The sequence below is a fragment of the Rhea americana genome, unplaced genomic scaffold (genome assembly GCF_003343005.1).
Source record: "Rhea americana isolate MKP2758 unplaced genomic scaffold, rheAme1 scaffold_66, whole genome shotgun sequence".
Lineage (NCBI taxonomy): Eukaryota > Metazoa > Chordata > Aves > Rheiformes > Rheidae > Rhea > Rhea americana.
The window spans coordinates 4255598-4280822 of record NW_028186823.1 but is presented as its reverse complement, the minus strand read 5'-3'; the positions used below and the strand labels follow the sequence as shown (position 1 = coordinate 4280822).

The following is a 25225-nucleotide window of genomic DNA, read 5'->3' as shown; positions in this document are numbered from 1 at the left end:
CTGCCTTCACTGTCACAGTTGTCCTTTGATGGCTGAGGTTGGAATGACATCTCCGCTGTAAGCACCGTGTCTCGTTTGTGATCATTACCTGGGCTACTCTGGCATTTACTTCAACAATAGCTCTGCTCCTGAATGATTTTTTTCCCTCTCAGGCACAGATACATATGTTTTCTTTGTCATACTAATAAATGATTTACTAAGTGCAGTAACGAAGAGACTCAGCAAGATTGAGACATTTTCAGAGCAGGGACAGAAACAGGATGTCTGACAGACTGACAGATTTTTAGATTGCAAAGACTGTAATTTTAAAAATAATGATCCTTAAGTAAATCCATCATATGAGGAAGGTTAGTGATCCTGAGCAGCACTACCTTATCCAAAGAGGGAAAACAGCTTCTGGAAAATGGATTTCTCTTTCAGTTTCCCTTTGAGTGTGCAACAGTGAATGATACAAGCACAGGAGATCACGTAGATTGCAAGGGTTTTTGAAAAAATCTTTGTAATAAATATAAGAAAGACTACCCTTGAGAAATTTCTGAATTTTTAAAAAATATCCTATCAGGAAAGTACCTCTTACGTTCCAGGAAGAGTTAGATGTGTTGTGCATCCAGGACCCTTTGAGTTTAGTCTTTGGGATACTAGACTGTCGTACCCTGAACTTGCAGTCACACTAGTACTTAACTTTCCCAGCAACTTCGGTGTGGCTCGTCACCTGTCATARTATCACTTACATGTATAAAGCATTTTCAGGATAGAATATAGATTTGTTCTTGTGCCCAAGCTTCAGTCTCAACCTGATTTTAGCAGCTGATTAATAAGGCTGCAGACTGGAGTTGTASAAAAAGATGCAGTGTTTGCCTACCTCAAAGAACCTGTCCAAGCCAAGTTTTGGTTAGAGGGCATACATTTGTTAACTCTGATCTCTGAGGGTGTATCATTTTCTTTCACTGAGCTGACTGAGATTACTCTTTGTCTTTACCTTAGTTAGCATAGATCTCAACCTGCAAAAAAGCACTGAATGTATAGAAAAGATCCCACATTAGCTCATCCCCCTACTCTCTAGCTTTAGCTACATAAGCCCTTTCAAGCCTCAGTGGTGCATCTTAACATTCRTTTTGTAGTCTGCTGTAACTTAACTTTTCTTATATTTATTTGTACAGGCTGCTGCAAATACAAAAAGGTTTCTTTCACTTCCTAAAAACACTAAACTCCCAGAAAAACTACGAGTAAGAAATAAAACATCTTCTAGAGGTAATGGAAAATTTTCTGCTGTCTCTTACTGGGCTGCTACTCATCTTGCCTATGTAGATGGCGAGCTTTTCCAGAGATGACATGGAGAAATCAGCATATTAACTTTCAAATAAATATTAACCATTTTATGCACAAGCACACATTCTAGAGTAATGCATTCTTAGCATATTTCTAGGTGTTGGATATTTAACAGGGGTTATAGAGTGTTAAAGTGACTGGGCCTAAAACAGCTATTTTAATGTTGGGAAATGCCCCAGCAGGAACAGTCTTGTGTAGCTTTTGCAATTCAAAWGCCCCAGTGGCGTAGTCCACACAGCATATCCCCTCATGCGAGCAAGTACTGGCCTGAAACACTTTTGCACCAGAAATATTGTCATGGCCCATGCTCCTTTTCTTTCTTATGTAATGCCYAGATCTCCTTCTTGGTTTGTGACTCTATGATTCATTATGGTTTCCTTTCTCGTTGGGTTCAGAGTAGAGGGTGGTGCCCTGAGAACCAAACCAGAGAAGCAAATGAGGATGTAATCTCTGATCTGCAGATCTCAGGAAGAACTTTTAGAAATGCTCAGAATTACAACCAAAATGTTTAATTTTTTTTCTGCCTAAACTCACAAAGGTTTCATTCTAGAGTTCCTGAGTTTTGTAACAGAAACAATTATGTAGGAAAAAAACTATTTAGTATGAAAACTTTGACCATTCTAATGTATTATTTTTCCTTATTACCATTTMTATGACCATGCTTATACACGCTCAGAATCACTCCTTTTCATGCCATGTTATGGTCAAGATCTCCTGCTGGGAAGATTAAATCTCTGTACAATCACTAAAATTTTTTCTGCCCCGCTTCCCCTTAATCCCCTATTAGTTTTCCTCTCTTCCAAATTAATTTAGAAGAGATTGTGTCCTTGTCTGTTGATAGTTGCATCTTTGCTCTCCTGAGTGTAAGATGCCTTTTATTTTGTAGCTATGTCTACAGAGGTCATCTACTGTCACCTAGAATTAAACATGAAAAAGGAAATGTGCCTCTAGATTATTCAATTGTCAAAAAATATCCAATTTGATGTATGGGGGGGGGAGAAGCCTGCCAACACTGTCTGAAGAGGAGCTTTCTTGATATAAAATTATCTGGGTGAACAGACAATTATATGGTGATATATTTTGTTGACCCCTTCCTCATCTTTTTAAAAGAAATAATATGTAGGTTATTCATGGAAGTTGTTCTTATGACAGTTGCACAATCTACAATTCGTTACTTTGATACATTTAGAACACCGTGTCTGACTTAGATTTAAGAACAAATGTGAGTCATTCATAAATGATTATCAGATGTCTGAAGTGTGCAAGTTTTAGTGAATATGTTAGTCAATTTAAAATAAGTCTTCTAGGGAAAATATATTATGCATGTACACATTCAGAGTGTTTCTAGCTCGGTTTACCTGACTGTGATCYTTTAAGAGTTCATTCCCTGAGTGGTAGTGCCATCTTTCCCTTGGGCATATTCTGCCCTGCTGTGGAGGGTTGAAGGCATCTGCAGCACTTACAACCCGTGAGATCTGCCCCATAGGCAGATCCCTGTAGCATTCAGCACTCTGCAACTCCCTCTCAGATTAGGCCGTTTATGGAGTTTGGGGATGGAACATCTCATTTCTGCATCCTGCCTGGATGTAAGCAGGGACTAGACCCCAAATAGCTCAGACGGGGTCAGAGGATTTTTCATGTCCAGAGCCAAAACTGTAGAATTTGGGGAAATGTCAGCAAAAACAGAGTGTGGTTYGGTAACTTAGTGACAGCTGAGTGGGGGTTTTCTAAAAAACACATTATTTGGGGTGCAAGGATAAGTCAAATCTGTCATCTATCCCTGCAGAGTTAAGTATTTATTACTGAGTCTAATCAGAAAGGACTGAATCTAGAAAACACAGAGAAGCATTTTATTTTCATATGGCTACTTCTGTTCAGGSTGCTGTTATTTGAATACTCCACAAATAGCAATATTCTGCACCTAAAATTTGAATTTTGTTTTAAATTAACAGTGGGTGACAGCAGTGACTCTGAAATGGATGCCTCTACCACAGTGCTCAATTTAAGGCCCAGAGCAGGGAAAATTTTGAGAGACCAGAGACAGAAACAGCAGAGGCCACTGCCCGAGTTTACGATGGAGTGGAAGAATGAAGTCGACGGGAAACAGGATGGAGGAGGAGCGCCCCAGGAGCCGAGCGGCCAGCCTCAGCCATCCGTTGGGTTCAGGCAACCACTGCTGACGAGACCGAGATTTGGCACGTTGACTGGGGAAGATTTATCTACGGACCACAGGTCAACAAGACCTATGCCACCACCACGATTAGTTAGGCAGGCGTCACAGGGGGAAAGGCAGAGAAATAAGCCGGAGAACCAGCCCTATTGAACATAGCAAAAATAGAGGTATCAGTAAGAAATCATGGATGTAATGAATCAGGATTTTAAACTATCTCATCAAACACTGGGATCTATTAAAACAAAAGCAAACTCAGTGGAATGGAATACTGGAGCAACTGCAACTGAAGACGTAAAAAAAAAAAATCTCTTTTACAAATGACACAGCAATGCTTTAATTACATTATTTTCACTATTAAGATAGGATGGAAATGTGCCTTATCACATCATCTTTTCTGGAATGAAGTCATCCAAGTTCAATATCTATTGAAAACCATTGTTGAAAGGCCAGTGATGAAAGGAATCTTTAAAGCATTCTATATAATTTCAGATTTTATTTATGATCAAATTGTACTTGTTTTGACCAGAGCTTTAATAAGAGTAACGCTGAAAWTTGCACAATGCACCTATCATGTAGATTTTGTAAGAAGAATAAATGTTTTCAGAAGCTGAATTTATTTGAAGAGTGGGGACACAGAAAAACAGTATCTTCTTACTGGAAAAAAGGAGCAAGCTGTAAGAGCAGAACGGCAAATACAGTTTATAGAGAAAAGTTGCAATAGAGACAAGACCTGAATATCTTGAATTTTTACTTCGTGAATTTTTGGCAATGTGTAACCTTTGAAAGGTACTGAGGATCACCAAGGAAAATCTGGGTGACTTTGACTTTCATTAATGTCAACGAGAGCAAGTAGCACTACACCAGAAGCCCTAAAAAGGAAAGCTTCAAGCAGATAAATAATGTTCTTATTTAAAATTGCTTTTTGCACCTTAGTGTCTCAGTTGCACTGCAAACACAGCACTAGAAGCTGTAGCGCACTGCACATAGACAAAGCGAGCAGAGTTGCATCACTGACCTTTGATATTCAAGAAAGCTAGTTCACACATGCTTGTGACTGTGGTCTACTCATTTGCCTTTTTTTTTTTTTTTTTTAAACTCAGATAATCTTTTCTTTGCCTGGGCTATACTCTGCCTGGAATGAAAATGTTTCTTCTGATCTGTTTGTACAGAAAAGTAGCACGATAGGGGCCTGGAATCAGCACCTTAATAACACTCATAAGAAACAAATTTTCTTCATTCTAGTGTAAATGTCTGTCATTTGACTGCATACAGGAAGGGAGAGTGCTTTAAAATAAATGATACTTAACTGTAGGTCTCAGGAATTTGCACTTTCTGTCCCACTTAATCTTTCCTGGTTTTTGAGCTTGCTTCAACACAGATATGCATTTCAGCACAATGCAGAAATCATTTTCATTCATTCTACTTGTTACAAGATTCATAATTTTCATTTAAGAATTTATACTATAAAAGTCACAACTTACTTTCCTTTTTGATTAGCACATTTCTAAATCAGTGGGCAATAAGACTTGTTTTTTTATTTAAGGTTGTTTTGGAAGAACTATTAAAAAAACTATTAAAAATTGGATATTCCTTTTAAAATAAGGTAGAGTTCTTTCAAAGGTTTGGGGACAGAGTTGAGTTTTATTAATAGGAATTAAGACTTCCACTTATTAAACAGCTGTTCAGAAATATTCATTTTACGTATTTATTTGAAATGTCAAACTTTCCTAAACTCTTGTATCAGCACAGGTGTTTCAATCTTCTTCCTCTGTTCAAGCTATGGAAATTTCTGCTCTATGTCAAATACAAATCTTAAGCTTYAGAGAGATGGCTATATGAACCCTAGAAAATCTCAGTCAAATGTTCATGTTGAGGCAATACTTCTATTATAAACAAATTATTTTTGTGGAAGGACTGTGGCAATGCTTAGATATCTATGAATAATCACTCTTGTTTGGAAATAAAACTAGGTTCAAAGTCAGTAAATTTTAAAAACAAATCTGAATTTGCCTGTCAACAAGAACATGTGTTTCATTAGTAAAACTGTCATGAATACTCTGTCACTGCTTTACTGAGATCATGTTTGAATATGAAGCCCTAAGTTTGGATTTCAGTTTTGAAACCAAGTCCTCCTTTCCAGATCAGATTCTTTAGGTTAGGTATTGTATATCAGTGGCCAATAAATAAACACAAAATATTGCACATCAACATTTATTTTAGTTTCTGTGGAGCTTTATCTTTCCTGGACTGGTAATGACCAAGCAATTGGCTTATATCTAAGATGGTGCCTATTTTTTTCAAATGGTGATCAGCTTTAAATAATGACTGCAGGAACCTTACAATTTCACTTGCTGTCCACTAAAACAGTGCGTACTCGAATCACTGCTATTTAAACTGGGTACCCCATAGCACAGGCACATGAAATTGGAGGTCATTTTTATGAAATCTGGTCTTAAACTCTTGGTGCTTCAAAACATGCTAATACTTAAGTCACCTTTCCAAAGCACTTCAAGGTCCATGGAAGACAAGCATCAAGATAAGACTCCTGCAGCGTTAATGCTGTAAAGCAGAATCACAAGTGTTTTGGGACTGTCTCCAAGTGAGTGCTTTCTCGCTTGCTCATCCTTGCTCCTACCACCTTTTCCAGGCTCCTTTCTGCTCTCCCATCACCTCTGAGAACTACTTTCCTGGATGTTCTCCTTTTCAATAGCAAGGACAGCAGCAGGCAACATACACTGTGTTCCAGCTGGCCCTTCTCATCTCACTCTTACTCTGGTTTGGGTTTGAGGCTTGTCTTTTCATAACTTTTCTTTTTGTTTTGTTTTTCCTTCTGCAACACTGTTAGGTCTTTCTAAATGGCCCATTTAGCTTCAGCTTGCATAGAAGACTTTTTCTTAATCTTGTATTGAAGAAAGATTCTGCCTGTTGGCAAATATGTTGCCCGATAAATCTGTCCTCGAGCACCATCTGATGGGGAAAGCATGTATTGACTGGGGACATGATTTTCACTTTTTTTTAGCAGAACACTTCTTCAGCCTGACTGGGAAACTTGCCAAATGTACACAGAGATTTCTGCTGCCTGATGCCCCAAAACACTCTGTAGTATCGATATTTTACAGTCTTGGGGRAGAGGGACAATGCCCAGCTGCTCAATTTCAGGGATGAGACAGTAAAAAATATGTATGTTAGCACGTGGGTTATGGGTTTCTGGGATTTTTTCTCCCTCTCCAGTTGCTGAGAGACCTATAGATGGAAAGCAAATAGGATAAGTGTGTAGGTATAGCATGGGCTAGAGAGTAGATACACATCCAGTTATCTGTTTTAAGGAGGTATTGGAAAAAGAGAATAATTTGACATATAGGACCAAATCTTATCAGACAGCCAGCTAAATTGGGAGCTACCAGAAGAATAAAATAAAAATAAAATAAAAATAAAAGAATAAAAGAAAGCATGGCTGCTTAATTCTCCTCTGAATATTTGAAGGAGTCTTAGCATTCAGAATTTATCCTAGTTAGAGCTGAAAATTCTCCCTCCTGGATACTGTGCATCCCCACTTGAGGATTTTCTGTATCAGAAGTAATCCTTCTGCAGGYGGGAGACACTGCTTCTAACAGGACACCATGATGGGATACTGGGTTTGCAGCACTTCTCTCTCAGATAGTCACTGAAGCAGTTCCTGTACAGCACTGACATGCTTTGGAAGGCTCTTTAGCCTGGGAGTTTTCACAGAATACCAGGGATTAAGATCTCATGATCTGAAACCCKCTCAGGTTTACATTTACATCTCACAGATTACAAAAGCACTACAACTGACAGAGATCCTGCTTCAAGAAGCAATTTTTGGCCACAACCTGGAGAAAATGGAAAAAGCATTTTAAGTATCCCATTTTGTTTCTTCGTTTATTTTTCATGTTGTTTGACATCTGCTATTTATTACAAACTTGACAGATGAAAAAACTTTCTAGATAACCTTTTAGAAAAAGCTCTGCAAACTTTCATTTCTACAAGAAAGAAATCTGAGGTCTGCTCACAACCTATTGATTTTCAAAGCTAAGGCTACAATAAACTTCCTTAAAAGATTCATGATTAGATCTTTGTGAAGGAGCCTGCAAAATTATAGCAGTGACAGYACAGTTAAGCATGGGGTTTTACAAGTCCCAAAGCACCAAGCTATAAATACTCACCCAGCATACTTCACAGAACTGTAACTGAATAGGGATTGGCAGTGAGTGATCATATCCATAGAGATTCCAACAGAATAGCTAGAATGAGATTTTCTATACAGCTGTGACATTAGGCCTACTATGGGGGTTGGACAGTGGTATTAAGAAGTGTTCGAAGTACCCTGCAAGTCAATTATTATGTAACACACTTGTCCTGTTTTGTTTCTGCATTACCTGCTCACAGATCAACATAGTCTTAGAAAATAAGAATGGTACTGACCTCTATAGTGGTGCTGCAGTAAGTAAATTCAGAGAAAAGAAAACAAGAAAGGAAACCAAAATATGCAAAAATTGTACATCTAGAAAGTATATTTGCAACATACACCAACATGGAACACAAGTTTTGTATTTGTTTATTCATTTAAAATCAAGACTTAAAGTAGTTACCTACAGAATGAGTACATATCATGTGCCATGAGCTGTTCTACAGAAAGAAGCTACTGCATCGTATATGTAGCCCCTCAAACATCAGCTAACCATAAAGTCGGAAAAGTAGTAACTCTTAAAAAGAGGAAAATTTCAAAAGGTAGAAAGCCCTCCTACAAAACAAACCCAAAATAAAGTAAAAACAAGTAAGCGAAAGTCTTAATTTGTGGACACTTGCAGGTAGAAATTTTGTTTTTCTTTAGTCCACATTCAGATCTGTTTTGTTACAGCCTTTAGCCACCGTAATKGGATTCAACAGATTGCTGAGTAATTCAGTAAGGCCCACTACACTGTAACCAAAAATTGCTGCGACTACTTCTCCCCCTCCCCCCACGTAGTTACATCCCTCCTGCCCAAGGATGTTGTTTACCCACCACTCTCTGAAGGTACAAGGAAGAGCCAACACAAGAGGGTCCAAATATGGTCTCCGGACACTACAAGAATTGCCTTAAATGCATCATCTAAAAAGTGCTAAGCTCTCTATTCCATTTTTTCTTGTTCAATTGTCAATCGACTCCTTGGCTGACCCCTAGGCTCCTTTGCCTCTTAAATGAAAATAGTTGTATTCAAATGATCATTTCCTTGAATGGGGGGAAAAAATGCACTTACATAACATATTGACTTGGATGCCCATGTTTCGTACTACAGTTTCAGCAGAAGGGGAAAAAACATAGTGACAAAATGATAAAGGTGGAATGCCATTCCATTTTATTGCTATTTATTAAAAACAATTTTAGTGTAACTTTTTTGTAATTATAGCTTTACAAAGAAGAAATATTTCTACAGTACTTTAGAAATCATCTTGGTAAACAAGTAAAAACTTTTTTTCAGTAACATCAGTTACAACATGCCCCTGAGACCACAGCCTTCCACAGGTTTATCAGTTCAAATATTTAACTCCATTTTTATTTAAGACCATATGGAGAACTATTTTTCAAAACAACATAATAAAACAAAAATATTTGCTGATTGTGGATAGCACATTTTTCATTGTACATAACAAAAACAGTGAAGTTTTATATGCAGAAACAATATTCAGGTTGTTGTACAGTTTAGCCTAAACTGAATTTTATAGTGTTTATAGAATTTAGCGTTAATCAGTCCACTGACTCTAGAAGGTTAAATGTTATCTAATATAATAAGAATAGTAAAAATTTTTCAATCTTTCACATATACTGAATTAATCTTTGGGTTTTTTTCCTCTACCTTCTTCCCCCCTTGCCCCTTGCTGTAGCTGCAAAACAGAAATCCTTGTTTTAGAGAAATGTTGGTTTAGAGGAAAAAAAAGTGTTCTAATGACTGGAAAAGAACAGGATAGGAAATTTATAGAGTGCTTTGAGGCAACCATGGAGCAAAGTAAGGGCACAAAAAACACTTGAAAATTCCTCAAGTTCATAAGGACAAGTGAATGAGACAATTAGAATAGGAACTCTTTTCTCTGTGAGCTTTACCTATCACACAGAAAATGAGACTATCTACTGGAATGACAGCAGTAATAAGACACACTCATTATCTCAACATACAACATTAAAACAATTGGAAGTTTTATATCTATTCTCATGACGCTTCCATCTGAATCGCTTTCAGCAAGGGCCTTTAACTGTATCAGGTGCTCTTGAAAGGGAAAAGAAAAGGAAGAAAAAAAACTGCAGAACACCAGTGGTTCTCCTGAAGTAGCAACATTATTTGCACATTTGTCTTCAGGGAGGTAACTACATTGCTTTTACCAAAAAACAACATTATACATAGCTGACTTTCTACCTTCATCAAGTAATGCTAGGAAAAACACACGGGATCAATGTTACTAGTGCAAAATATGCTTGCTGTGTGTTTCAAATTAAATACCAAATGGTTATGACTGCTGAGTAATATAGGTTTGAACAACAAATGGTAACGAGCCAGTGCTACAACTCTCACTGTAGTTCTGTGAGTAATCTTTCATTAGTTAAACCATCTAGACAAATGATGACTACAATACCAAATAAATAGTTTTTCTCTTGTCACTAAAATGTCATTTATGCCTCCAAAGATGAAAGAGAACATAATCCAGAGCCCCCTTTAAACTACTCCTATTTGCTCCAGCATACCTTTAACAGTCATCCAAAAAAATAAGAAGGGAATGTATTTTTAAAATGAAAGTAGAAAAATTGCTCAGGAAATATTAAAAAATATTTATGTTAAATTCATCCAGAAGTCATAATTAATACAGAAATCACTAGTGCAACTTTCAACAAAGTTTACATTCTCAGTTTCAGTCYGAAGACTTTGCATTATTTTAAAACTATTTTAGGCCTGCTAATACATGAAGTTAGCACATAACCAATTCTGTTACCTGGGAAAGAATCAGCAGGAGTCAAATGACTGCTCTAAAATACCTTATCATGCTACACAGTAAGTATTACAGGCCAAGCATGCTTCATAACGTCACATATGGAAACATCCTGTTCATTATGCTACTATCACAGTAGACCAATGGCTTATTCATAACAGTATAAGAAATAAAGGCTAACAAGCTATACTGAAAATTCTCCTTCTGATTAAGTAATAAAAATACATTTCTGATTAAATAATAAAAATCAGCTTCTTCATGTCTGCGCCTAACAATGTAAACATTGCTTCAAATGTGTCCAAGCAGTATTTGTCTATTTTGTATCATTTTTTCCTCCAAAAGGTTAAAAATCCTTAAAAAAAAATTAAAAAGCTAACACTTTATATTAATATGTCTCTCTCACAAGTGTTCTGTTAGTACCAGCTCACAGAGAACTGTCCTGAGTAACAACACTGCAGAAGACATTTATATCTACTTGTCTCCATCTGAACACATGATGCTGTATGCGTCTGGCAGGTATAACCATTACCCCAGGTTCTTTAATTCACTTTGTCTTTCCTTTGAGATATTCCACTCAATCCAAATTTGCGACTACTGAGTTTTTAACTTAACATTTCTATTGTCACAGTATTTTGGTTTGTTCACAATCATTATCAGAATAGCTACTAAGGCTAGTCCACACCCTAGACTTGGAGGACCACAAGGACTAAACTCCTGAGCAATTCCTGCAAGGAGTGGGGCAACTACACGTCCCACTGATGTCACAGACTGTCCAACACCTAGGAGCATACCACTGGCCTGATTCCCACCAAGGCTCAATTCAAGATCAATGATACAAGTACGGCCTACAGTAGTCAAAAAAGCTAAGAATGTGCAAGAGAAAATGACTGTCCATATGTTAAGTGCTAATGAGTACAGAAGAATCAGTGTGCAAGAAAGAATGCTGGAATGCAACAAAATTGTGTAAGTATTGTGCTGGTAGAGTCTTGTTATTGGCTCAAGCACACAACCAGCAAGGACTCCAAGAGTACTACTATAGCTTATTAGGTATCCAGTGAACYTGGGTTTCACCCCAAATCTCTCCTCCAAGGCCAGACCAAAATTACTGTAGTATAGCAGTATAGTGACAGACATTAGAAACCGTATCAGAAATATATCCCACAAATCAGARCATGCAATGCCTTTCATCCTCTTCAGCACCAGTGCAGTCTGGATCCACGAAGACTGGAGAGGACTATTACTTCCCATAGTTACTGATTTTAACTGCAGGTCATGATTTGCTTTTGCTGAGAAATTGTCTGTAACTTTGTTGCTGTTGGTGCATTGTTCACCTTCACTACTGCTCCTGTTTTCTTCACTCCATGGTAACACCCAGACAAGACCTATATGGATAAGGGAATTATTTAATTCATTCAATTGCATTAACTTTACACATTCTAACATAAGTTTGTTTTAGTTTACTTAACATAGAAATCAAAAATAAAAACACTTTTGCATTCATTTCACTAAAAAAAACATTACAAAGTCTAGTGTTATTCACAGTATCAGTTCAATTTTAAATGTGGCAAAAGCAAGGAAGGAGAACACTGAGGTGACACACTCACAACATAAAAACTGATCTAAGAACCACAGCCAAAATTCTGATTTCTAGTTTTCATATTTGGACACCAAAAAAACCCTCAACAACAACAACAACAAAATTCAAAATTCCTTCCCTTCCACACAGGTTCAAATTCAAAGTGTGACATCACTTTATAAAACATGTATGACACAGATCTTAAAAGACACCAGCGAATTCAAGGTACTGCAAATRGCATAAATACCCGAAAGTGCAAACGAAAGGGTCCTGAGATGCAAAATATGGCATACAACTTACCAGCATTCAGAATGAAGATAGAGGCACAGATGAAAGATGCTTGATAAAAGCCACCTTCCAGCTCTGTAAAGTAGCCACCAACCACAGGCCCCACTATGAAGCCCACATTAGAGGCTGCATTGAAGCGTCCTATTACTAGAGGACGGTTTCTCTCAGAAACCAAGTCAGAAAGCAGGGCTTTTGAAATGGAGAGTGTGTGCTTGAAAATACCTGCAACGTAATATAAAAAAAAGCTTTGCTCAATCTAGAAAGATTGCAAATGACAGCAGCTATCTGGGATATCAATGTTCAAAGTCTGTATGATTAATATTTTAGAATATTCTATAAACCACAMATCATTCAATACTGGCAAGAATATGTGATGGAGGAGACAGGCTGAATAAACTGCATACTGGGCCATGACTGTTCCCTGCCTATTCAAAGATGTGGAMCCTGGAATCAAAACTGACTAGGCAGCTTTGTCAAAGGAGTGCTCCTGCAGCTCTGATAAAGGAAGAAATAACTATTCTGAGTGCTGGATCTCATTAGGAATAAAGTAGCCTCAGAAAAAAAGGGATCCTGTGAGTGGGTAGTGGTGAAATAGGAATGGCTTGTCTGATTACAAACATATCCCTGTGCCAGCTTTGCTGTGTATGGACATTTTCAGGATTGCAATACCACAGATTCATATGAGAGACAGGTCGGTGGCAGAAATGTAAGTGTACTGCAGGATACTAATTATGCAATCATTTATGTTCCTTCCTGACAAAGGCAATGCTGTCACAGAATTTAAGCCCCCAAATACCAAGTGGTTACTTACCTACAAAGACTCTAGAAATGGCAAACACGAATACAGTGGTGGATATTCCAAGAAGGAAGTAACCCAGTGCACTAAGAAGAATGCAAGCAAGCAGGGAGTACCGTCTTCCTATTACATCACTCCAACATCCCTTGAGAAAGCAGGAAATTAGAGCTTTTAAAAACATTTAACTATCCACTGTGAACAATCCGTACATCTAAATTAGACTGAGAAAAAAAATATCAAAGAACTGTCAATGATAACTTTAACAAGCTTATCAGGTACCTTTCATAAGGGCTCAAATTCTGGAAATGAAGAGTACRGTTCTGTCCTACAGCCTGCACCCCTGCTGAAACTATGATTCKATTTAATGTCATCTACAGATAAAACTTTATTTAATTTCTCCCCTTTAAAAATATAATCCCGTGACAAACACCATGAAATATTACTAGTAGTGGCCCAATGACAGTATTATCACAACCTTACAAAAATACCGTTTGTTTRCAACAATGGTCACTGTGCACAAGACATTTGTTGAGCATCCTAAAAGGAACAGTCTTAGCTAGAAGGAGCTTGTCATCTGAGAGCAAACAAGTAGCAAGTAGTTATAAGAAAAGCCAAYAGTAAATTTGCATGCAATATATTTACAAATCAGCTGGATTTACTAYAGGAAATAGAGCAGTAGTAGGTTTCTTAGGAAAGCAGGCAATGGTCTTGCAGTTCAAAGAAAATGTCACAAAGCTTACAAAAGCAAATTGTCTCAGGTTATCAGCATAACAAACCCTCAAATGCTTTTTGGGGAGATGCTCCAGATCTGTYTTCTTGAGAGCTAAGATGTACCAGGGTTAAATTAAAGGTGCTCCTGGCTAAAATATAGACATCTAAGATATTGATCAGTAAAGCATGATTCAGGAAGTTTGGCCTTTATGTTCAATCTTTGCACTCTTGCTTAGATTAGGAGGTAAGAAAGTTAATAGAAAACAAAACCAAACAAAGCTTGAAAACATGTTGCATGAATTAAGGCCATATGGTAACTCAGAAGAGAATGCTCATTAAGCAGCAAAAGCAAACYCCAGATAACAAGCTCATGAAGAACTGACTTGTGAGACTACTTTCTAAACAGGCTGCTGTGTTGAAAACTGCTCTAATAGCAACAACGTTAAAGAGCTCCACATGTGACAGAGATACATGCTCAGTAATGTATGACTGATTCCAAACCTGGATTCTACTTTTTACTAAATAAGAACAATCTTTAGACAATCATCTGAAGGATCTGACTGTTCCCCATAATTGGAACGAAGTTCCACATGGACTAAAAACTGGGTCCTCCAATCAAAAAGGCTTGTATAAACACTAAAAACACCTTCAAAATTTCAAGATAACAGTATTAATCTCATTGATTTTCCATAAAAATCCACTGAAATATACTTATAAATACAGTTGTAAAACTCACCACAAATGTGCTTGAAAAGAACTGCAATACACCATAGAGAGAGCCTAAAAAAACCCACATAAAATACCTACGGTAAGAATTAAGCATTGTTTACAAAAACTGATTAAAATTTTAAATGAGGAAACATAGAAAAGTTTGGGGAATAATTTAGTGAATGAACAGGAAGAAGAAGCAAGACAAAAGGGATGGAATTCTGTACAAAACTGTGAAAATAGTTTCAGACATGGGAAAGAAGAGAAACAACTGTAGATCAAACTTACAGAAGTATGTAATGTAAAAGGATGTTGCTTTGCAAGACGTATTAAATTAATAATTTCATTACTGGTAGGCACTAATTACTTTCGTATTACGAGGCATCTCAGAACCCCTGAAGAAACCACTGGTCCTACTCTTTCATTTCTGAGGCTAAGAGTTTAGCAGCAGTTAGYGACAGAAGAGAGTTAGAAAAGAGAAGCACAGAGAAACATCTGCCAGCCTCTTTCATTCGTGAGAATACACCTCAAAACCCAGGTTCTTTTAAAGTTTAAATCAAAGCAGAGCATTGAAATAAAAACAGATTTTTGATGAATTGCTTCTTAAAATAATACTCAGTCAACTCAGAGCAGAACCAGCACTATTCCATGAAAACTGCTAGATTTCATCCAAAATAAAAAAGCAGAGTAATAAACTGAACAACAGAGCCTAAGTCAACCATGCATAGCTATAAAAATACCACGCTCCTTTCAGKATGAACCATAAACTACACTGTGAGATATAAATGAGCACTTTAGAATCACAGAGCTTCATCTTACCACTTCATACCAAACCTTCAGAATTCACTTGTAAACACTCTTTAAAGATAACAAAGACTTTTCCAAAAGGCAGCCCCAAGGAATTTAATCAAACTAGGAGCAATCTAGAGCATTAGAAAGGGCTACAGAAAGTAGTGTTTGCAAACAACAAAACTAAAGGCAATACYTCTGGCTTCTAAAGTTGCTAAGCAGCAAGTTCTTGGGTACCAGGAAAGCATCTCTAAAAGGATCATTAAAAGTTTTTTTTTTTCTTTTTTTACTTTATTTTCACAGGCATCTGCTTTTGGCTACTGTCAGGAYGCAAGGTAAGACAGATTTTTGGGTCTAAAACAGCACGGTTGTTCCTGTGTTTTTACTTGAATTTTGTCATTACTTTTTACTATGCTACTACTAAGGCAGAATATTGTTACRATATCCAGTTTTCAGTAATGCAGATTCCAGTTCACATTATCTTATTCTTTAGTAATCAAAATAAGTATTGCAACTCACCTATTATTCCAGCAAGTGTAGGACTTGCCCCTAGAGATCTGATGTGAAGGTTCAGTAGAGGAACAACCATACTCACACCAAATAAATCCTGAAAAGAAAACAGAAAAAGCATCAATAACTGATCACAATTGACATAGATGATAGCACTCTGACTTAAGAACATTTAAAAAATTTTAAATGATTTCTGTATCAATATGGGATTAAAAAAAAAGTTTTGTGTGGTCATGAATGTGATGTTGTAACCTCTGCAATATATTCATATGTACAAAACTACAAAACATAAACTGAAAAAAAAGCCAAAAGAATCAATTATCTTGCACAGAAGTGAAAGCTATAAAAACATCATTCTTCTTAAGAAGACAGTCTTTCTTTCTTAAAGAAATGTACTTGACACTATTATTTTTAATTTGACAAAGTAACTAGTCTGTTATTTCAATCACCTAAAACTAATTTTTACTTGTGCAAAGAAAAAATGTTTGCAAAAKCTACAGTATGTATTTCTTTCACTTTCAAAGTGCAGCTTACGAGTTGAACTCTCATCCACAACGGGAAAAAAGCTTCAAGAWGTATCTAAATCTACCAGAAGACCAGTTTTGTCCATAACTTAAGAGATACAATGAAAAGACAGAAATGTACGGAAAAAAATACACAGCAAAGTGAAAAATTTCTGCAATACATAAATATAGGTTTTTTTGAGGTAYAGGAGGTGGCCAATGTACACTGCTTATTCCAAATAGTACAAYGCTCTCCTATTCAGTCCTTTAAACTTTTTAATCTTTTATTGAGCTAGCCACCCTGATCCAGTAGTTTATTTTTTACTATACAATGCTGCTGGCATATGAGACCTACATCACAGAAGAATTTTATAGAAGAGGACTATTGAAGYGAGATCACTCTTTATCAATGACTGCTGTAGCTGGACTAAACTAGCAGTTCATAGTATGCCCAAAGCTAGAGTAACTGCAATGATCTACATCACTAAGTAGCCTGTCATTAAGTTTCTTATGAYGGCCAAAACTGAGACTTGCAAGGTTAGAAGCATTACTAAATACATTAGCTTGAGTAAATAAGTCACAACCTATAAACATCTTTAGTAACACAATCTCTGGGTTCAATAAACTATTCTCTTCATTTGCATACAGAATCACGATTAAGAGAATAATTCAGGTTGGAAGGGACCTCAGGAGGTTTCTAGTCCAAATTCCTGCTCAATGCAGGGTCAGCTTTGAAGTCAAACTTGATTGCTCTATCCAGTTGGATCCTGAACATTCCCCATGGATGGAAACCTCTCTGGCAACATGTCTCACWGCTTGACCATTCCCATGGTGAAAAGTGCTTTCCTTACATCCAGTCAGAGYCTCTCACTTCAATTTAAGACCTTTGTCCCTCTTCCTCTTGCCGTGAACCGCTGTGATGAGCCCAGCTCCATCTTCCTGTTAAACTCCTTGCACATACTGGAAGGCTGCTGTTAGGTCACCACTCAGCCTTTCCTCACAGGGACAGTGCTCCACTCCCTTGACCACCTTGGTGGCCCTCCACTCAATTCACTCCAGTGTATCAATGTCCTTCTTGTACTGGGGGGGGCAGTATATATCAATATACTGGAACCAGTACATTAGGAACAGTCTCATGAGTGCCAAATAAAGGAAGACAAGCACTTCCCTGTTCAGGCCAATATGCCGCTGGCTGTCTTGGGTGTCAGGGCACACTGTTGACTTACKTTCAGCATGCTGCCCACCAGGATCCCCAGGGCCTTTCAGCAGAGCTGTTCTCTAGGCAGGCAGTCCCAGTCTGTACATCTGCAGAGGCTTCTTCCTTCTTGGGCAAAGGAATTTGTATTTGTCCTTGCTGAATAAGATAAGGCTCCCAACAGTCCATTCCTCCAGACTGTCTGGGTCCCCCTGCATGGTAGCCCTGCCCTTCAGCACATCAACTGCACCCTCTACTTTACCACTTGCAAACCTGAAGACAGTGTWGTCTGCCATTTCCTCCATGTCTTGATTAAATACATTAAAGAGGACAGGTCCCAGTATATACCCCAGTAGTACTCCACTTGCCATAGACATGCAACCTGCCAACTACTCTTCTCTCATTCTTTCTAATTTCACTTATAATTTCTATGTCAAATAATAACTACGCTGTGTTCACTTGGTTGCATGAAGCTTGCATGACAGGTAACAGCTCTTTATTATGATCTTTCACCATACTGTGCACTCTTTAAAACAGTACTCGCTCCTCAGTGGATTTCAGTGTGTAATCTATGCTCCATGTCAGGAAGATATTACACAACTTTAGATCTACAGTTGCAAAACACCTAAGAAGCAAACAGTCTTCTAATGCACTTTTTCCTGAGGTATTAGCTTAAGGACTGAAACCWACTAGATTGCTCCTAATACTCAACCTACAACCCAAGGTAAGGAGCAGAGTAAACCTACACCTCAGTGCAAACTTGCACTCATTTTCTAAATTATCTTAATTTTAAATGAACAAACCACCCTTTTTCTGAGGCTCATAAAGCCATGATAGACACAAACCTGTTTTTATTTAAAAACTATATACTATGTTCTTCGAGTTAAGGCTTTTTTAAGGAAGAGTGTAGATGCTACCTGAGTATATGCTAAGCACCTGAAATTTCAGCAAAAAAAAAAAAAAAAAAAAAAAAAAAACCTCCATGAAAAACATAAGGCAAAAGTTATTTAAGGGCACTACGCTCACCCTATCTTATTGACAGGATAAAAGCCACACCTTTGTAACAGGCTGCAGACTGGATGACTGCATTGGAAAAATATATATATATGCGTCCGTGCGTGTGTGTGTGTGTAACCAGTATAAAACACTGTTAGAACACATTCAAAGACCAAAAATATTTARAATGATAGATCTTAAAACACAGTAGTTCATTCGGAGTGCAATGGGGAAACCTACTGCATCCTCAGACCTGACATCWGGACTGTTCGTTTGGGACAGTTTAGCAGTCACGGAAGAGGGAGGGGCAGATCAGAGTGTTGTTTTTCCGCCTCATCTCTGGTTTTGAGGCACTTCCTGGCTCTTGACCCCGACGGAACTGGCGCAGCCGCCCGACGGGCGCGGGCTGCGGGGCCGTTGCGCCGTCGCCCCCTCAGGCACGGTCCCCTCCAACAGCCGCTCCAACGGCCGCCGCGCGCTGCGCCGCCGAGGCCCGGCCGGGGCTGCTGCTGCCGCGGCGGGCGGCCTGTTCCCATCCCCTCCCCTGCCCAGCAGCGGCAGGCCCGGCCCGGGGACACGGCCCGCAGCGGGGCAACTCAGCTGCGTGCGGGGCCGGGAAGCTGTGCGTGAGCGCGGGTGGAGGGCGGAAGGGGGTTCCCTCCACGGGCACAGCCACCCGTCCCCGCCGCGCCGCGCCGTGCCGTGCCGCGCCTCCCTGCCCGCCGCTCACCAGGAAACCCACGGCGTAAAGGCACCGCACGAAGCGGCCGGACGCCGCCGCCGGGGCGCTCCCCGCGGCTCCGCGGCCCTCATCCTCCATGCAGCGTCCACGAGGGGCAGCGGGGCAGGGCGGAGCGGCGGCCGGGCCGGGCAGGGCCGAGCATGCGCGGTGCCGGCGGCGCGGCTCGGGTAGGCCGTAGCGCGGGGAGAGACTGAGGGTCTTTCTGCAGCCGTGGGGGCAGCAGCCCCAGGGGAAAATCTAACAGATCTTGGCGTTTTATTCATATTTACTTATTTTATTTATATTGGGGTTTTTTTTTTGTATATGTGTGCGTGCTCCCTCTTTTTAAGGTGAGGAGGAAAAAATCTCTTCAGGTTTTAGTTGGGAGACCAAAAATGCTCAGGAGAGCGCTGTGATATATTCCCCCCCCCCAAAAAAAAAAAAAAAAAAGACTTTTAAAACTATAACACTCTGAGTCTGCCTTCTTCAGGGCGAGGCTGTCATGTCCTGCCGTCCTTGGTATCTGAAAGCGCCCCAGCTGGCCTTTGCGTGGCCAGTGTTTATGATGGTAGAGTGTGTTTCTGTCTGCTACCTGTAAACTAGTTGGTGTCTGTGACAGTGATCCAAGGAAGAAGTGCACTCGAGTTGCATCTAAGCCTTTGCATTTTTGTATTGCATTTTAATTAATGTCTGGGCTGCCTGGTATTATTTTCTAAGGTATCTGCATCTGAAGAAGTAAGACAATTATAAATTTCTGAGATGCATAGGTAAAAGTACTTACTATAGCCAAAATAGTGTTACACTGTAACCAGAGGAGGTCTTTCTATATAGTTGCTTGGCTGGGGATCAACTAAAAGACATTTTAAAATGTTTTAAAGACATAAAAAAAAAAAAGCGAGAACTGATCTACAGAACAAGAGATGCCTTTTAATTTGTTTTTAAGTACCACTAAGAAGAATGTCTTCAAAACRAAATTGATTTTTAAATTTTTAAAACTGGCCAGCACTCCACTCAAAATACTCAGGATATCTTAAAGGAGTTGAGCTTTGAGCTGCAGCTAAACTTAACAAATTTCTTTGACTCATTGATAGTTTCCAGAATTCACTGTCTAGAAACAAGCTACTGACACTTTGCTCACCTAAATCTTCTCTAGTGACATGGAGTACATATGCTCATAGCAGAAGGGCTTCTCTGGTCTTCTCTTCTTTGACTGGTAAATTTATACTCTTGACCCAAGTTAGGAGCAGTTGTTAAAAATAAGTTACTGATTGGTTAATAGAGTATCTTCAGTTCTGCATGTTTTCCAAAGAAATCATATCACAGGTTGAGAGTCTTCAGCAGAATTAGGTCACAAAACAGGAGAAGTGGTTTTCCTCTTGGTCAAGATGAATTAAGCTCCTAAGAAAAAAAGAAGGCACTGAAAACAAGACAAATCCCTAGATACGTATACCTTCTTTATAAGATACCAAGGCAAAGGATAACCTGCATATGCATAGGGAAAAGGATGTTATTGTAGTCTCCAGAGTARCAGTTATTTAAAATTTTCATGGATGTGATATTTTATAGTTGCCTTAACCAATATATCCCCTTAATTTAATCCTCTGAGGCCATCCATGTAATTTTAACAAGTCCTCTTGAAATAAAGCTGTTTTTAAAAGTTTGGGAATAATGTTAATGGGGACCACAATTACATACATTTGCTCCAAAATGGAACAAAATGGTTAGAAGGTATTAAAATATTAGAATATTATGTGAATTGACACTAYGTTGTCCATCTACCTAATACTGCACTAATTTTAACACTGGTCATTTTATTTCTGAGAGAAGGAACAGACTTACTGGGGAAAACTATGAAGTGGAAGATTAAAAGATGATGCAAGGATTTAGATTCTGTTCTTGGAGTTGAATGTAGATTGACTCTTGTGACCCAGTTGAAATTGTTGAGATTCTGTGCAAATGTTGAAGTCTCCACGGTAAGTTTCCAAAACCAGACTTTGCAATTCTGCATTCTCCTCAGATTTTAAAGATCAAAATTATCAAATACAATGGAGACAAAAATATTGTAGTCTGCCTTGAATTTTGTGACCATGAGAACTGCTTCATAGTTTTATTATTTCCAGCTATTCCCATGCAGAATGGCTTGTAAAGTAGACAGTAACAAAACTTTTCAGTATTTCAGTAACACTTTCAGTGCATGTTGTTCAGGGAAGAAAAAATATTTAGAAAACACAAGTTTCTGTTCATTTAACACATTCCTATGTGTTTTCGTTCTGGCAGATTTGATTRGCTTGTTAAAAATTTGCACATACTATATTTTTACTTTTGCATAATATTTAAGACAAAGGCATTAATATATAGTAAAATGGCAAATATCTGTTGTTTTGAACTGAAGACAAATGGTTCTTGCTTCCTTAGAGAAGCTCTCTAATTTCAGTTACAAAATTTAAGATTAAGGTTCCCAGATTAAGACAAAGATTCCTGAATAAAGTAATGGAATGACTGATAAGGTACTCAACAAAGAATTAAAGGAATGAAATATAATTAAGGCCATTTATCACAGCCTTAAGGAAGATAGAACTGGACTAATTTGGTATCTTTTTACATAGTTAATTACAGTGGTATTGTTAATATGATATACTTACATTACTGTAAGGTATTTGACTTGTTACTGGATGATTCTTTGCTTAAAATGGTAGAGCAATACAAACTCAGAAATGGCAAACATCAAGTAGATTCAGAACTGTTTAACTGGCATGCCTCCAGACTGTAACTGTGAATGGAGAATCTTCTTTGAAGAGAGGCATGCATGGGTGATCCAGCAGGGGTCATTTCTTACCCTTTTTCCGTGACCTGGAAGAAGAGAGAGAATCAAAATTACTAATATTGTGAATGACACATAGGCCAGGAAGATTATATAGACCACTGATACACAGCACTCTGTATCACTGGAGTACTCAGCTTGCATGATACTTTAGTATTCTAAGTATAAAGACACAGCTAGAAACAAAGCATGAAGACCATACTTAGGGGGATGCATACCTCTGTTACGGTGATCAGTGACTATGAAATGAACTTTGTAGTAACAGTAAAAAATCAGTTGAGCATAAGTTTCTGTTACTCTGTGGCCAAAAAAGCTAACTCTATCTTTCAGTAATAAATAGAGGAACTTCAAGTAGGAAAGTAAAAAACTTTATTATTTCTGTATCAGTTTTCAAACAATGCATTTAGTTCTAGGATCATAATTCAAGGATAATGTTGAATAAATGGCGAGGGTTTGAAAAAGTGCCTTTACAGACAGGAAGAACATTTCTCACAGTGTCAGATTGCCAGAGATGGGAGAGTACTCTGGCTCACCTAGTGTAGTATTCTTGTCTTGAATTATGAATGGGAGGAGTAGTAGTCAGGGAGGCTTTGTGCTTGAGGTTCRGATTGCTAATGAGGAGAAGGAGTGAAGGATCTGCAACCCTTTGCTAAAAACACCTCCTGGGGGAAATGCTTGGTGTCAGCTGCCAAGGAAGGGGCTGAAGAATCCTGCCATTGCTGTAGCTGTGTGCGCTCCAAGCCATGACAAAATGAAAGCCCTGATGGAAGGTATCTTCTGAAGTCTAACAAAGTTTTGAGAAAAGATCCTTTTATTTCTTCAACAAGGGAGAAAAATTTGAACCTTATAAATTCTTAAATAAAGTTCCTACAGTCATTTTTAAAGACAGATCTAAGACAACTACAGCAATTTATTGAGGTAAATGGAACATATTCTTAGATTTCTGCATTACAAATAGGCAAGGTCAAGACCCCCAAATGTACCATTTGTCATCAAATTTAGCAAATCTAACAATGACTTATTTCATTCTGGTTTACAGCTTCAGATCATTAGAGTAACATTTAACAGTCATTTCAACTTTTCATATACAAATTGAGCCCAGTAGAAGTTACAATCCACTGGTCCAGAACATTTTAAGGGGTACTGTAAATGAACTCAAGTTTGGAAACTGTGATAACATTAAGGACATTTGAAGTGTAATCTCTTTGAAAAGATTTGCAGATTTAAGGAGTGTAGAAAGTAGCCTTTTAATTGACTCCAGCCTCAAAGCTATAAATACTGATGGGTATGACAGAGTGACTTGGAAAGCATTTTTAAAGATCTAGATAAAGGAAGGAATTATTGCAGGCATTTGGCCACGTTCTCCCCTTCTACATATTTTTGTGGGAACACAACTAGGGCTGCATAGGTTTCTGTGTTTCTTCCAATTAATATTTAACAGCATAAATAAAATTTTCAGGAATGGTTTATATACTGCTGTGAAGCAGAAAGTGGCCTAGGTGACCCCTTTCTAGTCCATTTCCTGTCATACTACAATATCTTTATTTAATCCACCAGCCTGTGGGTTTTTTTTCTGTTTTGTTTTGTTGTGTGGACTGAAGCCTGGGTCCCCAGAAAGATGGCTTCCTGAGTAAAATCCAAAAATATGTGCCAAAAATGAATGCGCAATATGTGGGAGGAGTTAACTACTTCTGAGGTGAGGTTCATAATAGCTTTGTGCTGTGTAGGGAGCCATGTAAGATAGCAATAGGAGATGCTGAAGAAAGGTGCAAATCTTTATTTCTGACCTTTGCTGCCATGAAGGCACATAATTCTGTTTCCATGGCAGACTGCCCCAGAATGCCTCCTAAAATTAGGCAACTTACTTATTTCTATGAAAAATAAAGGCAGAGGAAAGTCATTCCTTTAAAACATCACCGGGTGCTGAGGAATGAATGACTTAGTGATACTGTATTCAGAATGGCATGATTTCATCCATGTATGGAGTGTTTGTATTTTCTTTAATGGATTTGTGACCTGATTTTCTGTAGTATTTCTTAAGCTTGAAGTGGTCCTATCTCTACAGAAATCAGACTAGTTATCCCAGACTCCCTTTTTGGTCAATGGAAGTAAAAAAAACCAAAAAGAATTGTACTTTTAAGGCGTGATTCACTGCGCGTTGAAGTAGTCATCCAAAAATAGGTTAGGTGGACTGTGTCCTGAAAGTGCCTATATGATTGTAAAGGAAACCTGAGGTGACCAGCTTCATTGGAGACAGCTACAGTGCAGCTGTCTAGAGTTAAGTAAGGTGATTTCTAGCCAAAGATTTAGTGAACAAAGTGTACTGTACTCTGTATGTCTGCCCAGTTCACTGCAAGCAATTGATCTTACAGATAATGGATAACATACCCCCAGCTAGAGAGTATGGACAGGATGAGGATCTGAATCAGTGGGTGAGATACTCCATAACAGATATATATATATATATATATATATATATATATATATATATATATATATATATATATTCTTTTCCAAAAATGAGCAGTGAGGTCTTAGAAGGACTCAGCTCTGAGGCAGCTGCTGAAATCACTTCTTGGAGTATGCACTTCTTGGGACATAGAGCCAGTTCTAAAAGGCTGTTTTTAGATCCTGGACATATCTGCCAGCACAGATAAGGAGCTGCCTGCCAGTTCCAGACATACACACTCGACATTTACTCAATCATACACAAACATAAACAAGCAAATGAACAACCTCCCCCTCCCATAAATTAATCAAGCTATTTCTTCTTCAGATGGAAAAGGAAGAAAGAAACAGCTTGCTATTGTTTTATATATTTTTTTCTGATTTTAATACAAGGAGGGGCTCAGATRCAATATTGATACTGGAGCCATTTAAATACATAAACAAACAGAAATAGGCATTTTTAGGAGTTAGTGTAGGCATATCTGGAAAACAAATGCAAATAAAATTTTAAAACTTTTGCCAGCTTTGTTGAATGAGATTGGAATCCATCCATTATATGAGGGTCTTCAGTTTTCACACTATGAATCAACAAAATCAATTAATGAATGCTGGGCATAATTGGCCAAATTGATTGTATGTTAAAACTCGTTTAATTTAGTGTTGTCATTTTGGTAGGGATAAAT

At 38.2% G+C, this 25225-nt stretch overlaps 2 protein-coding genes across 2 annotated transcripts in view; one reads left to right on the top strand and one right to left on the bottom strand.

The window, feature by feature from the left end:
* The window catches only part of SLC9A2 (solute carrier family 9 member A2), a 33050-nt gene extending 29328 nt beyond the window's left edge, over positions 1-3722 (top strand). Inside the window, exons 11-12 of the mRNA XM_085320771.1 lie at positions 1161-1251; positions 3282-3722. Coding sequence (XP_085176897.1) covers positions 1161-1251; positions 3282-3652 — 462 coding nt within the window. The 3' untranslated portion in view covers positions 3653-3722. The remainder of the gene's footprint in view (positions 1-1160; positions 1252-3281) is intronic.
* Positions 3723-8836: 5114 nt separating this feature from the next.
* On the bottom strand, positions 8837-19442 carry SLC67A2 (solute carrier family 67 member 2). The gene is made up of 6 exons (XM_085320804.1): positions 19283-19442; positions 15868-15955; positions 14588-14631; positions 13156-13285; positions 12357-12566; positions 8837-11862 (listed from the first exon to the last, which is right to left on the bottom strand). The coding sequence occupies exons 1-6, from the start codon at positions 19370-19372 to the stop codon at positions 11072-11074; spliced, it is 1353 nt and encodes a 450-aa protein (XP_085176930.1). The 5' UTR covers positions 19373-19442; the 3' UTR covers positions 8837-11071.
* Positions 19443-25225: the final 5783 nt, after the last annotated feature.